This window comes from Thamnophis elegans, chromosome Z (genome assembly GCF_009769535.1).
Source record: "Thamnophis elegans isolate rThaEle1 chromosome Z, rThaEle1.pri, whole genome shotgun sequence".
NCBI classification, from domain to species: Eukaryota; Metazoa; Chordata; class Lepidosauria; order Squamata; family Colubridae; genus Thamnophis; species Thamnophis elegans.
Window position 1 is genome coordinate 29,551,954 of NC_045558.1, and position 15,888 is coordinate 29,567,841.

The 15,888-nt window shown below is 35.4% G+C and overlaps 1 protein-coding gene across 4 annotated transcripts in view; it reads left to right on the plus strand.

Annotated features, from left to right (window-relative positions):
* SPAG6 (sperm associated antigen 6) overlaps positions 1–15,250 on the plus strand; it is a 48,641-nt gene extending 33,391 nt beyond the window's left edge. For all 4 annotated transcript variants that reach the window (XM_032236689.1, XM_032236687.1, XM_032236686.1 and 1 more), the window contains 4 exons: positions 574–765; positions 6,703–6,819; positions 11,282–11,427; positions 14,652–15,250. In XM_032236689.1, the coding sequence (XP_032092580.1) occupies positions 574–765; positions 6,703–6,819; positions 11,282–11,427; positions 14,652–14,718 (522 nt within the window). In that variant the 3' untranslated portion in view covers positions 14,719–15,250. The remainder of the gene's footprint in view (positions 1–573; positions 766–6,702; positions 6,820–11,281; positions 11,428–14,651) is intronic.
* The last annotated feature ends 638 nt before the right edge of the window (positions 15,251–15,888 follow it).

Consider the following 15,888-nt stretch of genomic DNA (forward strand, 5'->3'; position numbering starts at 1 on the left):
CACTTACAAAATCTGTGCATTGACAAAAATTTCCATATGTCAATTGCAAAAGGCCATGTTGCTTGGATACACACATATACCAGAGCAATACATTATGATATGCTAGTTTCTTGGGATGAATTTGATGTGTATGAAGACCAAGAGAAGTTAAAGAAGTGACAACTGTGATGTCACATTGATTTAAAATGATATAATTGCAAAAGGCAGTTCCACTAGGAATAGTTTGCATCTTGTGATGATGATGATACCCTTAACACTTTAAACAACATCTGCTTCTCCTATGTTTTTGGGATTCAATTGGTGGATAAAAATGCCAAATTCAATCTAAAGATCTTGGTGACTCTGTGATGAACCGTAATGTTTTGAACTTGTACCTGCAGAGTATATGCATTGCAGACTATTCTAATATTTTGGGCTGAGTAATGTGTATATAGAGGGAATGGTTATGAACAAACAAGATGGGATATTTTGTATTAGCACTGCCTTATCCCAGCACCCTGCAATTTGTACACAATACTTCTCCATATCTTTTTTTTGTTTCACAGTGCTTTATACTTTTGTTTAATATCACAGGGAGTCCCACAGCTAGCTATCTGCTTGTCAGAAGAGCCAGAAGATCATATTAAGGCTGCAGCTGCTTGGTCATTGGGACAGATTGGAAGACATACTCCAGAACATGCCCGTGCTGTTGCTGTAGCCAGCGTCTTACCTGTATTGCTTTCCCTGTATATGGCATCTGAAAGTTCAGAAGATCTTCAGGTCAAAGTAAATGAGCTCCATCATTTTTACTGTTGTTAAATTTAATCAAGCAGTGAGGCTCTGATCCATTCAATTAAGGTGTAGCTGCCAAGGTGCATGTATATATTGATTCATTTAGAAATGTAGAATAATTTTTAGATGTGTTGATTTCTGTACATTATAACTTGCTCTTCAGTTCCTTCAGATATAATTTAGCTAATAATTAGATAAAATAAAGAAAAACAATCCTTACAAGGATTAAAACCAATTATTATTTAAAATAAACAATATAATATATCAGTGTAAAATATTTTGAATATATATTAATGCCAGGTTGTTATACAGAAGTATTTTTGAGTATGATAATACCTATACTGGAAGGCGTGGGCTAACTAGATTTTCCTAGAGGTTACTGTGTAGTGAAATGTGGAACAACTTTTGGAATATGTAAGTGTTTGAATATGTTTTTTAGGGAGTATTAGAGGAATCACTTTCAAGAAACCCGGTTTATTATTTGGAGAATAATGCTTCTTGACTAGCAGGAAGAATGCAACTTGAAAATCTAACTTTATATCTTAAAAAAAATATCTGGCTTTATCACTATACTTGTTTGAAGCTTTAAACTAGAGCCATATATATGAAAGCCTAACTGATGAACTAAGTGTCAGCCCTAGAAGCCATCTTTTTCCTTAGAGCTTCAGAGTTGCCACATTTAGCGCCTGGGAAAATGGGAGAGGGAATAACAAGGATTGGTGGAGAATTAGCTATTACAGCATTCCTTTCGCTGAGAGTCAAGGGCATTCAGCCTGCACCTGGAGGGGAGTGATGGGGTGGGGTTTCCAGTTGGGACAGTGAATTGATTGGACCATGTGATGGACTTGTAGGTGCAGGGGATGGATCTTTGAATTTCTTTTGGGTAGAGAAAATCTGGAACTCTCAGATTCGGGTTTTCTCAGATGTGTCAATAAGACATCTCTAATAAAATGGAACTTTGAGGAACTTCAAGCCTCAGAGTCTTCTTTCATTAGGGGTGTTACTTGGAACCCTGACACTGAGTTGGCTTTATTTAGCTAGATATAAATATGTGTGTATGAATGAGGATATTAGTGACTATGGAATTAATGATAAATTATGCATGCATACTTCATATAGAATTGGAGAGAGTATTAGAGGAGAACCTATGTTCTAATTATGCCACAATACCTGTATTCACATTAAACAATGGGAGGCTCAGAAACCCCAATGTTGCTATCTAATTCCATACGTTCTGCTTTAAACTGAGTGAACTCACTGGATTGTTTAATGTGGTATTGCTGATGCTACTGACAACTGGTCTCCAGAATTTCAAGCCAACAGTTTTTCAGGCCTCTAGGACCTAATGTATCCAAAGCTTTGTGCTCTAATGCTAAATCATAGTCCTTACCAAGTTCTTTTCCTGCCTCCTGACACGGCTTTTAAACCCTGGGAAGAGAAGAAGTGCCTCTGAAAGGCCTCATAGCTTTATGGGAATTTCTATGCAGGACCTACGTATGAATTACATTGTTGCTGTTGTTTATTTCAGCTTTTAAATGTAATATTCAATTTTAGTAAGTTTTAACACTATTTTGTTACATTTTATATATGGTAAGTTTTATGAAAGTTTAATATTTTTAATTATTAAGGCATCTTGCTAATCTGATTATGTATGTCAGAACATGTTACACTTTTTAAAAAATCATACTTTTATAAACCTGAAATGCTGTTGCTTCTCTTTAAGCTTTGAGGAAAGATAGGTTGAATAATAATATGTGAATACCCCATAGTTGTTTTCAAGCTCCCCATGCAACTCTTTTGTAGTACCAGTCTTTGGAAATGTCACTAAAAGTTTGACAGTTAAATGGCTGAATATCACAATCTGGGGGCATTTCTTCATGATTATGTAGGAAGAGTTAATAATGGAATAGTAACGACTCATTGCCAGGGTTCTCCTGTTCCTGTTTTCTTAGATTTTTTTAAAATACCAACTAGGGGATATAATATTTTAATCATGATTGTTCTGGTGATCTCATTGCATTGCTGTCCCATGACCTTCCTGGAGATTAGGAGAATGAGCCGTAGTCCCTGACTCATTGGAAATGTCCCTTCTATATTTTCCTGCATTTAATATTGGTAAGATAATTAAGACAATTACCTGTAGTACCATGGTATGGGAGAAAAGATGTTACCATATATACTCGAGTATAGGCCGACCCGAATATAAGCCGAGGCACCTAATTTTACCACAAAAAACTGGAAAAGTTATTGACTCGAGTATAAGCCTAGGGTGGGAAATGCAGCAGCTACCGGTAAATTTCAAAAATAAAAATAGATACCAATAATGTTTTTGAATATTTATTTCAAAGAAAAACAGTAAACTAGCGGTGTATTCAATGAAATACTTCACTCACCTCATGATGCTGATGTCCCGCTGTGATGATGATGTCCCGTGCAGCCGCGGGAGCGATGTCCCGCCTCCTATGACACATGGCACAGTGATTCCTATCATTGGATCACTGTACCAGAGGAGGTGGGACATCGCTATGTGGCTGCTTGCCATAACAAGGAGGAGGTGGGACATCGTTGCAGAGCGGCAGGAGGGGGTGGAAGGGGAATCGTAAGACAGCCCTGCATTACATTAGAACGTGAGGAGGGGGGATGGTGCGGTGCGCGCTGTGCGGCAAACTGACACAGAGGGAGGGGAAACTCACAGGGGCACTGGGCCATTCACGAGTGTCACCCAGCGGCATGGCCCCGCCCCTTTTTCTCCTCCATTTCGGGCAAATTTTTCACTGACTCGAGTATAAGCCGAGGCGGCTTTTTTCAGCCCAAAAAGTGGGCTGAAAAACTAGGCTTATACTCGAGTATATACAGTAGTTAAAAACTACAATGAATGTTACTGTTAAGTTGCATAGGTTAAATAATTAGTACAAGCTATTTGCCATTTTTGCAAATAAAATAGATACCAAACTGCACTTTATAAGTACATTTCACACAGTGCTTAATTTTAATTTTTTGGGGGAGTATGATAATATTCTATTTTAGAGTTACAGAGAAGCAAGACCCATTGGACTTGAAATTCTTTTTATATGTTATCTAACCAAGCATTATCTTTTCTGACTGGCAGCTTTTTTTCAGGATCTTGTATAATTTACGACCTATGGAATACTATGCAACAGTATCTCCTATTGAAAAATCTGTGGTTCGGGGCCAATTTCTATGTTACTACAAGTTATTTCTACATTTAGACTGAGGACATATATTTGTAGAGCACAAAATATGGGTTTAAAACTACATGTGTTTTTTAAACATGAACTATCTTCCTCCAATTTATGAGGTTTATTCTAAACTTTGGTTGAGTTGAGATGTAATTTAGAATGAGATGAACCTTGAGTTAGTAGAGATGACTTCTAGTTGAAATCAAGTGCTTTTGTGTGAAAGAATAAATTATTTTCAGTGAAAACTAGAGTGAACAGTAAGTTGAGTTGTAGTAATTTTCTGCTTGCAGGTATTTCTTTTTAAATTTGTTAAAAACTTCACAAATATACTCACCTCATCTTATTTGAAATGAAGGATCCTATCATCTCATTCTGATTTTTGTGTGGATCAGTCATAATCAAAACAGCCAGGGAAGAAGCTACATGGAAATAGCTCCCCCCAGTGCTCAGTGACCTGTCAATTGGGTCTTCTTTCCAAGAAAAACACAGTTAAGATCAGTGTTGGTATTTACCGTTTCTGTTGCAAGGGATATGACATCATACTGAGTGAGTCATGGAAAGTTTTGAGGCCTCTCCAGACTTTTGCTTCCTTTTGTCGAGAGTAGCTAGTATATAATATGCAAATCAATGTATATAGAAGTGTGCAAGTCAGAGACTGACATTTGAAAAATAATAAAAAATGTAAATTATATCCCTCACCTTAGAAACATTCAAAGCTACATAAACTTTAAGAATCCATATGTTTGATTTCCTCTCCCTCTATGTATGAAGGTGTTTCTGTCTGAGTTGAATTTATTAATTTTCTAGGCTACAGAACATACTTTTTCTCACAGTTATCCAGCTAAAGTTATCAATGAAACCAATCATAAAATATTTATTTCAATGTTTTATTCTCATGGTCTGTGACATGCTGAGAGGTGTGCCTTGAGATGTATCTGTAGAGAGCAGTCTACATTTGGTGTAGACTGTGAGCAAACTTTGTTAGCTGAAGTATAGAGGAAGTTTTCTCAGTCCTCATGGTACAGATAGCATAGCGTTATACGACCTGCTAAAGTTGTACAATTCAGATATTCTACTTTTCTCCAGATGTTCTTCAGAACCCTCTTCAGAATGTATATTTCAAGGCAGAGAGGGCTAGAGCCTTTGGGACCAGATCAGTTCAGGATTAAATACGTGATTTGCAGAAACATATGGAAATCTCATAGAAATGCTGAGATCCTCTCCCAATGATCTCTTAGTACCACTGGCATAATTTGCCTTACAAACCATTGCCCTGCTTCTCTTCAATGCAGCACATGAAGTAGACAATGGAAAGAGAAACTTTTCAATGATGGGTTAAACCCTCTTTGCTTTGGTAAACTGGTGTCAACCCTTAGAACTAATGGATTATCACTGGGAGAATATATATCCGCCAAAATATCATAGCTGAAAATAGAAATGTGTTTGTCATACTCCATTCAAATCCTATTACCATATGTTGCTCATTGCTGGTATCTTTATGAAGCTGCTTCCTTGGACCCTGTATTTGTTTTTTGTTTTTTTTGTAGCTTCATTATATATGAGAAAAGTATTTGATAGAGAAGTAACTGTAAATGTCCTGCAATATGTCAGTAATTCAAGATATTTGCAGAAGATGGAAATGGTTTATCATATATTGCCTTAATTTTTTAGGACCAATAAACTTCATGTAGTTTGGGGAGTTTGGTTTAGTTTGGTATATGAACCCAGCTGTTATGTTTTACAATTCATATTTGTGGCTTATTTAAACTAGCCTAATATGGTTTATTTGATGAATGTAGTTAAACAAATATGTAAGTTTAGCCATTAAATGTGACAAAGTATTTCTGATCTCCAAAGAACAACTGTCTTTAAACGGGAAACTGTAGTGATGGCCCTAAGTGTGCATCTTTCAATGTTCCACCAAAAAGAAGGGGGAGGGGGAGAGAGAGAGGGAGGGAGGGAGGGGTACATCATGGCATTCTAAATTTTTGTAGCAGGCATATGGAATAGAATGATATCAACCTGTTCCATTTACCACAGAGACTGCTGCTTATATTATGGCCCAGAGGTTGTTTTGCACCAACTGCTAAAGGAATCTATAAAGCTCAAATGTTCAATCAAATCTTTAAGATTGGTCTGCTGTGCAGTTACGTACCTAGGACTCAACTGGGAACTTTTTTTTTGTTTAAGTGAATGCTGTACTCATAAATTATAGCACTTGTCAAATCATTTCAAATGTTGACCAGTCTATGTCCTTTATGTCCATGTGATTTAATAATTCAGTAAATATAACCTTCAAGTTTAATCAAGTGGTAAATATTTTTAAACTACATAAAAGGATTAGAGTTAGGGTTAGAACATGAGTAAGTCTGTCTTTCTTTGGTATTGGTATGCTAGGAATCAAAAAAATGGTTCCTAGCTTACCAATAGAATGAGTATTTGAACTTCTAAATTCACTGGATCTACAAAATGAAACCCACATAATCCAAAATAAAAATAGGGTTATTATTATTGGCATTTTAAAAAATTCCATTAATGTACATTTATAGGCTTATTATAATGCTACTTTCCAAAATAATTTTTAAACATTTGCAGGAAGTATGTTTCAGGTATTGTGCTTGGAAAATAGTTATCAGCTTTTTGCCTTGTAGAAATAATGCAAATTTAATTTTACACTGTAAGTAGCTATTGTCTATTGATGTCTTACTGAGGACATTTTGTATTTTGATAGGCTAAGAAAGCCTTGAAGAACATTTTACAGAAGTGTACTCATCTGTCAGCTCTTGAGCCCTTGCTACATGATGCTCCTCCCAATATCCTGAAACATATAGTTGGCCAGTTCAGCAAGGTAAGAATCAGTCCAAGATCAATATTCCTTCTTAAGAATGGTGGCAGCGGTCAGAAGAAAACTTCCTTGACTATTTGGTTTGTAAGGTTCAATTTTTTCCATTTCCCTTTTTTATTTGGGATGTTTTGGGGAAGGGGGAAGGTTTCAGTAACTGTTTAACTAGCTTTTCCTAAGTTCAGTGGCTCTGTCTGCCCTAGATCAGAGAGTGCAGAGTTAAAGCATCCTGTTTTGTAGATTAAGCAAGAGTAGCCATACTATTTATATTGGCCTAACAATCTCAAAAACAACAGTTCAAGGGCCACAAAAGAACTATTTGTCTTGAATAGACATAGCTGTCAAGGACCAGATTTTGGATTAAGGTTTTAATGGATGCCAGAATCCCTGCTAAAAAGCTCTTTGTTTTATCAGCAAGTTTGTTAATTAGACTCTATGCCTTTATACCCAAGAAGGAATAGAATGCCAGTAGACTCACTCTTTCTGATAGATTGCAAATCTCATCACACAGGACCACTCTGATCGCTCCGTGATTGTTTGCCTTGTAATCCATCCCACTCTGACCGTCTCAGTGTGTTTAATAGAGAATTTTTTAAAAATAGAAAGCATGAAACTAAGCTACCTTTTTGCTTTTTATCATAAAGAATTGCCAATGCTTTTAAAGAGAAGTGTTTCCATTTATTTATTTATTAGCCATATTCCACTATAGTATCTCAATGGCTTAGAATAAAATATATGAAAAGTAACCTGACTTTGGTCTGTGAATAATGCATACCTGTTTTTATAAGGAGAGGTCATCCTATTGCATCTCCCAGCTGTGGTTGACTCTGACTACAGAATATCTTAAAATGGGTGGATTTAATTGGTTTATTTGAGTTTGTGTGTTTCTAATTCAGCAGAAAATTCATTTTACTCACCAGTCTGTGTTACAGTTTGATGGAAGGTTCTCAGCTGAATTGGTCCTGTCTGCTAAACATTATAGGTTCACTGCTTAATGAATGTCAAATGTTAGAAATAATCATAGAGAGCAAAACCTATTTAAAAAAATATCCCATATGTTTTTAAGATTTTATCAAGAAAATTATGGTATGATTAGATCGTGAATAAACTAATGTATAATATATGTTAAGTAAACATAAATACTTAAGAATAGGGAATCCTAATCCCTGGTATTTCAAAGCTGTTAGATTCAGTTTAAATGATACCAAGTTCAAAAATAAAATCTTTTGAATTGGGTAAAATCTATTTTAATGTATAAAACTGAAATAGCCCTCTTTCTTTACTGCTAGAAATGTGAACATAGCATAATATTTGTCAGATAAGAGTTATTGGTCATCTTATTATTATAGTATTCACTTTAAGTTTTATATTCATATTGCAAATTGGATTAAAGTGCCATAGTTCCTCCACAGTGGTTTTTGAGTACAGTAATGTATTTTCTTCTTCTTTATACTTTCTGAATACAAAATAGATATTTGTGACTGTTGTGCTTTAACAAGTGGGTACTGCATCAGTGCAGAACATCTATCAAATAGGCCATATATGCAGGAAGGTGCTGCTCGTCATCTCAGTTCCTTTTGAGGATTATAGAAAGTAGTATCCTTAAATTTCTCTAGGAAGGATGTTTCCTACATTTCCATCTATCATTATTATATTTGACCTTCATTTTTATGATACCAAGGCTGCCTTTTCCTTATTGCATCATCTGCAGTGATAAACCAAGTAGATAGTCTTTGGAAATCTTTACACCAGATAACAGCACATTGAACTTGTTTCCACACCTGTTCTAAGCAAGCATGGCAAATGGCATTATTGCCATTTGTAGCCATTTATTGTGTCAGAGCAGATTTTAAAGACCTCCAGACAAAGCTCCCAGCTTCCTCTTGCATCCCATTTATTTTCAACTATGGTTCCTATTTGGACACAAAATCTATACTGAAGATTAGAAGTTGGACATAGCTACTATCTCCAAAATGGTTCCCGCTATATTGTATCAATGTTTTTGGCTTCCCCAGTCTTCTGATAATTGTAACTTGTCCCTGAATTTTAAGTATAAATACTTATAGATGGTGAAACATTTCATAATAAGGCCAGATCTTTTGAGCAAGTTCAGTTTTTCCCACATATTCTTTGTTCCTGTTTCTCAGATTCTAGAACTATCTGTTACCAGTCCCATGTTACCTCTGTAAAGCTGTAGTCACTACTTTAAAGCAAGATTGCACTTTGTCAGGGACATCTCAGGCTTAATATTGGCTCCTTAATTTTCTGCAAACGCCCATGTTTGGGTACCTTTGTAGATCAGTTTCTAGATAGGACGGCACTATTATACTCAGGGATGTTCAAAGAGCATGTTAAAAAAAGTTAGGTACAGCTGCAATGTTGTGATTGAAGCTCCACATGGATTTTGTGTGTGAGAGACACACTGAATAATTAAGTAATTACTGTTGTTATGAACACGAATGTAATAGTTGCTTTCAGATGCTTGTTGTGGCGTAGAAATTTTTTTTTCACAAGCTGCAGTGAGATTGACTATTTTGGCTACTCTAATACCACTCTGCATAGTATGTGGATACTTTCAGGTTCTACAACTGCTTGCTGGTAATATTTCCTTATAACATTTTTGTGGAAGTTGGTGGGAAGAGTTATGCTAGTTTCCCACATAACCCAAGAAACATAAAAATGTCAATCCTCTTTACTATACTATCAGTCTTCTCCAACACTGATAAAATGCTGTCCAAATGTAACTTAGTTGGTAGGAGCTTCACCCCAAATATGTTTGTTTCACAATGGTCTTATAGAAAATTTAGGCAGAGTTACTGTTATTTCTCTCACATAAACTTTCAAAAGATAAGCAGACATGTTCAGAAATAGCAAAGTATCATGTTATCAGTGGGGAGCACGTCCAATCTTGTGATCTGCTTGGACAATGTGAAAGTGGCTAACCTCTCCATCCTAGGAGCCCAAACACAGTTGCTCAGGGTTGCTTCCTATCCTGCCTCTTATGTGAAGTGAATCTCTGTTCTCTTTAATTGCCAAGGTGAATAGTCAATATTCTTGTAAGTCAGCATATCTTAACTGACTTCTGTTTAGAGAAAACATTATAATGTTGCTCTGCAGAACAGCCCCTATACTGTTATGAATTATTATATGAAGGACAATCTGTTTCAGGTCAATGCATTCAGATATGTATCACCCAGTAACTCTATCTGTTGTGTCTTGCATTTCTGGTAAATTTATATGGCTGCCCATTTTACATAACGACTGAGTAACACACAAAATTTAAAACATAGAATAGCAATAACAATAGCATTGAGTCTTATATACACCCCCAGGTGCTTTAGAACACTCTTTGGATGGTTTACAATGAAAAAGCATTATTTGCATGTTGACTCCAACACTCTGGGTCCCCATTTTACCAATCTCAAAAGGACAGACTAAAGCACCATCAGGACTGAATTCCAGGCTAAGGGCAGAGTTTTGTTGGCAATATTGCTGTTTAACCACTACGCTATAATACAAGATAATGAACACATAACAAAAATAAATAAATACAATCTATTAAAAATGTCAGTAGGAGCACACTCAACTTCTCTAGCAATACCCACATTAGAGGATCTTCAGGCCAGATAGCAAAAATGTTTTCAAACTCTTCTGAAAGGCCAGCAAGATAGGAGCCAGTCTGACCTCTAGGGGAATGAAGTTCCAAAGGGAAGATGCCCCAGCATAAAATAGGTGCTGTTAAGTGACATTTCTTCATGGATGGGACCTGCAGCAAAGTGCAACATGCTCTTATTGCCAGATGGGACAGACACAGTACTTCCACTCAACATGAATTGTGATTGCATCCTTGACTCTTCTTGAGATATTTATTTTGTAGAGGTGGGTGAGTTGGCAATATAGTCTCAGTTTTTAATTTTGTTTATGAATTAGATATTCATACCCAAATAGATGTGTCCCTTAGCCATTATGATCTTACCTGTTGCTTTCCATGGTCATCTGATCCACTTTTGATGTTCTTAGGTTGCTCATTTTGTGTGGAGCACAGAAAAGATGGACAAGTTGTTTTCCTGTAACTCTAGTTCTGTGAAATGTCATCTATGCACTTTTATTACCTGACTTAAACAAGTCAAGATCTGATGAGCATTATTGGTGTTTGTGAGTGACAGTTGTGTGAGCTCAAGAAATTGAAAGATAGAGCACTGCCTCTTGACATATGTCATTTTCAGGAAGTGATGATTAGTCAAAAAACTCACAATTGCAGATCAGCAACTTATTTTTCTTCTTTGTATATTCTTTTTTTGACAATAATGCTCATACCCTCATTTGTTAATTGAGACTTGAATGAAGAACATTTGCTAAATTATGCTCACTCTTTTGCATCTTAGCTTCACATTAATATTAAGCTTCAAAGGAAATAAGAACTTTTGAGTAAGAAAATTGAATTCTTGATTTTGTTTTCTTTAAATAGGTTTTGCCACATGATTCCAAAGCCAGGCGTCTTTTTGTAACAAGTGGTGGTCTTAAAAAAGTTCAGGAGATAAGAGCAGAAGCTGGCTCACTACTTCAAGAGTATATCAACACAATTAATAATTGTTATCCAGAAGAAATAGTCAGGTGAGGTTGGAAAATAATTAATTTCACGTATTCTATATTTAAACAATTATAGTTTAGTTTATTTAGCTAACTTTCTAATAATGGCATTTTATTAAGCATCACCATAACAGTTGCATAGTTAATACAGTACAAACATTCAGTGGTTCTGGGAATATGAATTGTTATTTACTCTGGAATCTACAAAATTAGGGATATATTAATTTCAATAGGCAGATTTCACTTCTGTCCCTGGGGATATTTAGAAGTAGTTCTTCAGTAAGAAGTAGAAAATGTCTTATACAAAGAATAATTTTTAAAATAATTTTAATTCATTTGTATTTCTTTTTTTAACATATTGATTGCTCATCTTATCACAGAGTAACTCTGGATGGCTTACAATATTAAAAACATAAAATTAAATAAATAAAATTCTTCAAAAATACAAAGTACAATAAATATGCTAAAACATGACGGGAGAAGATGAGACCTGTTATTAATATGTATAAAATGATATTTGCATAACAGCAACTTTGGGGACTAACCACATTTATTACTGACCTATTCAATATAACATTTCTTTATTACCATCCACCTATTCAGTTCAATCTAGGTAATGCACTTTATGTACCGTATGTATGTCACATGGTATCACTATAAGCATATAGTTATATAATCTAAAGCAATCCTTAACAAGAAATGCTGAAATGCTATTTTTAGTTTGGTGTCCATTAAAATAGAAAAGTTCAAGAATTCCATACTAGAAGACAGCATGAGGTTGGCCCCAATAAATATACTAAATTTGTTGATATATCTATTTGAAACGTACAAATAATAAAGGAAATGGTTTAGAACTTCTAGACCAGGGGTGCCAAACTCGCAGCCTGCAGGCTAGATATGTCATATGTTGGCCCCACCCCCTCCCGGTTTAGCAAAGGGGGAAAAAGTACTGATGTATCACATGATGATGCTGTGACAACGTGAGTTTGACATCTCTGTTCTAGACAGTAGCTGGCCAGCTAGTGATCTCAAGGTGGCCTCCGACTATCAAAATGATTTTGGATAAACCCATTAAGAAGATAAATCCTTGTCTTTGTATTGAATTGAATTGAATTGAATTGAATTTATTAGGTTTCTATGCCGCCCAATACCGAAGGACTCCGGGCGGCTTACAGAATAAAAAAGAAATTAAAAGAACTTAAAAACAATAGGACACACAAAGTTAAAAAAGAATGCAACAAACACCAATCAGAAGGCCTGCTGGAAAAGCCAGGTTTTAATGGCTTTGTGAAACGCCATGAGAGTGGGGATGGCCTGGATCTCTGGGGGCAGCTCATTCCATATGGCCGGAGCGGCAACAGAGAAGGCCCTACTCCTAGGCGCCACCAGCTGGCATTGTCCTGCTGAAGGTACCCGGAGAAGGCCCATCCTGTGTGATCTTATTGGTCTAAGGGAGGTATGTGGCATTGTCCTATAGCTTACCTTAGTTTGTCAAAATCTAAGCCCTATCCTTTCTCCCTGCCCTCAGTTCTGCTTTCAGGTATAGTGAAATTAATTGCTTGTAAATGGGCTCTGTATAGTAACTGAGTTAAAAAAATATAGTTGTGTGTTAGACACTGCTAATTCTATGCCATACATATGTACTCCCTCTACTGGTCAGCTTCATTTTTCATAAAGTGATGCTATCATTCATTCTAATTTCAATTGTAATATTTTTTTAATGCATGTCTCATAAAAGCTCCTTGGTTGCTACTCCTTGAAAACACATACAATGGTTAGAGATTTTGTTACCTAAACTTGAGAGCAAGAAGTGTAGATTCATTAATATTACAACCCCAGAAATTTCCAATCAACATAAGTGTGGTAATTTTAATGTATTTGGAAGGACTAAGATGGGAAAGACTATATTAGACTGAGTATCAGTATGCTTCATATTACTGAATTTATCTTGACATACATCAGGTGCTTTTCTTTTTTCAAAAAAATCTACAATTTGAATTCATGGATTTTAATCAGAAGTAATCCTAATTATTTAAGCAACAGATATTGTCAGGTTTCTAATATAATAGAATTATTCAAGTCCTCTAATTTTCATAGTGCCAAAGAACATTGTAGCACTCACTGTCATAGTAAACTGTACATATTCCACATCAGCAGATGTAGATCTGATTATTTTATTAGTTTAATATTTCCAATTGATTTTAGTTTCATTTAGTAATGACTTTATTTATCTACACATTAGTATTGGGTTTAACTACTCCCTTCCCCACCAAAAGGATTTACTGCCTGGTTTGCACATTTTATTTATTTGATTTAAGCACCATTTCTGATTTGAAAGATAAAAGAACTAGTTACTCCCTTACTTTTTACTGTCTGCTGACATTTTCTTTTTTTTTGTCCTAAAAGCTGGAAGCTGCTTTTAAATCTGGCCTTTGTACTGAGATCCGAGGAAAGATGGGACCTTTATTCTTTGATTGCCTATCTAAGACGTTATAGACAGACAGCAGTTAATCATTCCAATAAAATTTTGAAAGAGTTCAGTCAGTGCTAAAGAAATATTCTTTGCAAAATAAAATAGTGTTTTATTTTGCAATCTTATAATAAAGTAAGGAAAATCTCCCCACCAAATATGCAGAAACCTGAGTTTTACAGCAAAGGTCAAAGATTTCTTTCTGGATGTTTATTTCTAATTAAATGACAAAGTACATCTTAAAAATGAGTGAGGTTGTTAAGAATCATAGACTATAGGTTATAAGATATTCCCATTTGGGTTTCCTAAATTGAATCATTTTTTCTTGTTAAATTACAACAGGAAAAACAGAATTTGGATAGAAATAGGATTTTGGTGCTGTCCAGTTTAAAATACAGTTAGATGTTAAGAATGCAAAGCTCCTTTCCTGTGATTCCTATTCCAAAGTACTGCTGTTAAATTGTTAAATTGCAACCACCAAGCCTACTATACAAAATGGGCAGAGGTTGAACAAATATTTTGATATTTGCTTTACTTCTAATCTAATCTGATACCAAATACACATGGAGCATGCACATTTTTCTACTGTGGATTTGGAGGGAAATCACCTTTTATGGAACAAGCATTCTAGCCTTCTAGCCTAATTTTTATTTCCTAAATGCAATCTGAATTACACACAATTCTACTGATTTTAAGTATGCTTACTTTTTCGCTGAATTGCAGCTTTAGTATTTAACATGATAAATTTTTAATAAAATAACCTTTATTTCTCTTTCAGATATTACTCCCCTGGATATTCTGAAGCACTTTTGGAAAGGGTAGAAAATTATCACCCAGTTCTATAAATTTTTCATCTCTATAAGAAAGAGAGGAAGCAACCCCTCTTTTTCTTATCTTTGTTTTGAGTGGCAAGCAAATATAGTTTGGCCAAGACTGGTGTGGGAAATATTTAACCTTCTGTTATGTTAGCAATCAATTATGACAACAGGAAGACATACCCTTTCCACCTTTGATCTACAGTTGACTTCTGGAACTCATGCTAAGAACAAAGACTGTCATATGCCTATTTTAAGAGAACTGTGTTTCTCACTACCTTTTAAAGTCCCAAGTACAGGGAGGCCAGGTCTCTTTCTGAATGCACCTGAAATTTGCTAAACAGCTTGTACCATCAAATTCTTCTTTGAAGGAGAATTACAACATTATCCAGTAAGCACCAGAGTTGTACGATTGTTATTCTTTTTGCTAAGGCTTGTGGTTCAGTCTAAGCAGAAATTACCTATTATTCTTGTACTTCCACTTTCTTGATTATCTCACCACTATTGTCTGTCTTCTGGTACTTGCAGTAAACTAATGAATGTTTGACCTTTTAAGAACCAAGCTTTTGTTGTACTGTTTCATTTATCACTTCTAGGAGTGGCTTTTAAGAGAACTGGTATTTAGGAAACAAACTATTTGTAAAGGTTGGAAAACTGTTGTGAAGTAGAAGTGGAAAAAAGATAAGCACAGTACCAAATATTGCTTTAAAATGTATTAATACACACCTTTTCTCAGCATTTATAAGGCAGGATAGTCGTCCCCCCCTTTCAACACACTTTGATAACCTCTCCATTAAACAACATAGCATCATATAACAGAAAAATAGAACTCAATTTTCATTGTCAAATGCAAGTAAGACTTGTTTTGTGAAGGCAACATTATTTTCCGTTTGTCTTTTCTCAGGCCTAAGTTTTCATGATATATAAAGGTTAAAAGGCTCAGTATTTGAGAAGTTTAAAGAAGGTTCAGTATTTAAGAAACAGAACTTAGCTCTTCAGGGGCTGCATATAAATAATATTAATATATATACACACATATATACACTGTGTACACACACACATACACACACACATACACACAAACTCAAGCAATGAAGAGCATCCCAAATAGCAACATATTCTGTTACTTCTGAGAAAATACAGTGCCTCAGGGAGATTCTAATGACAGAAAGCCATGTGAGTTGGATCACATCAGAAGAA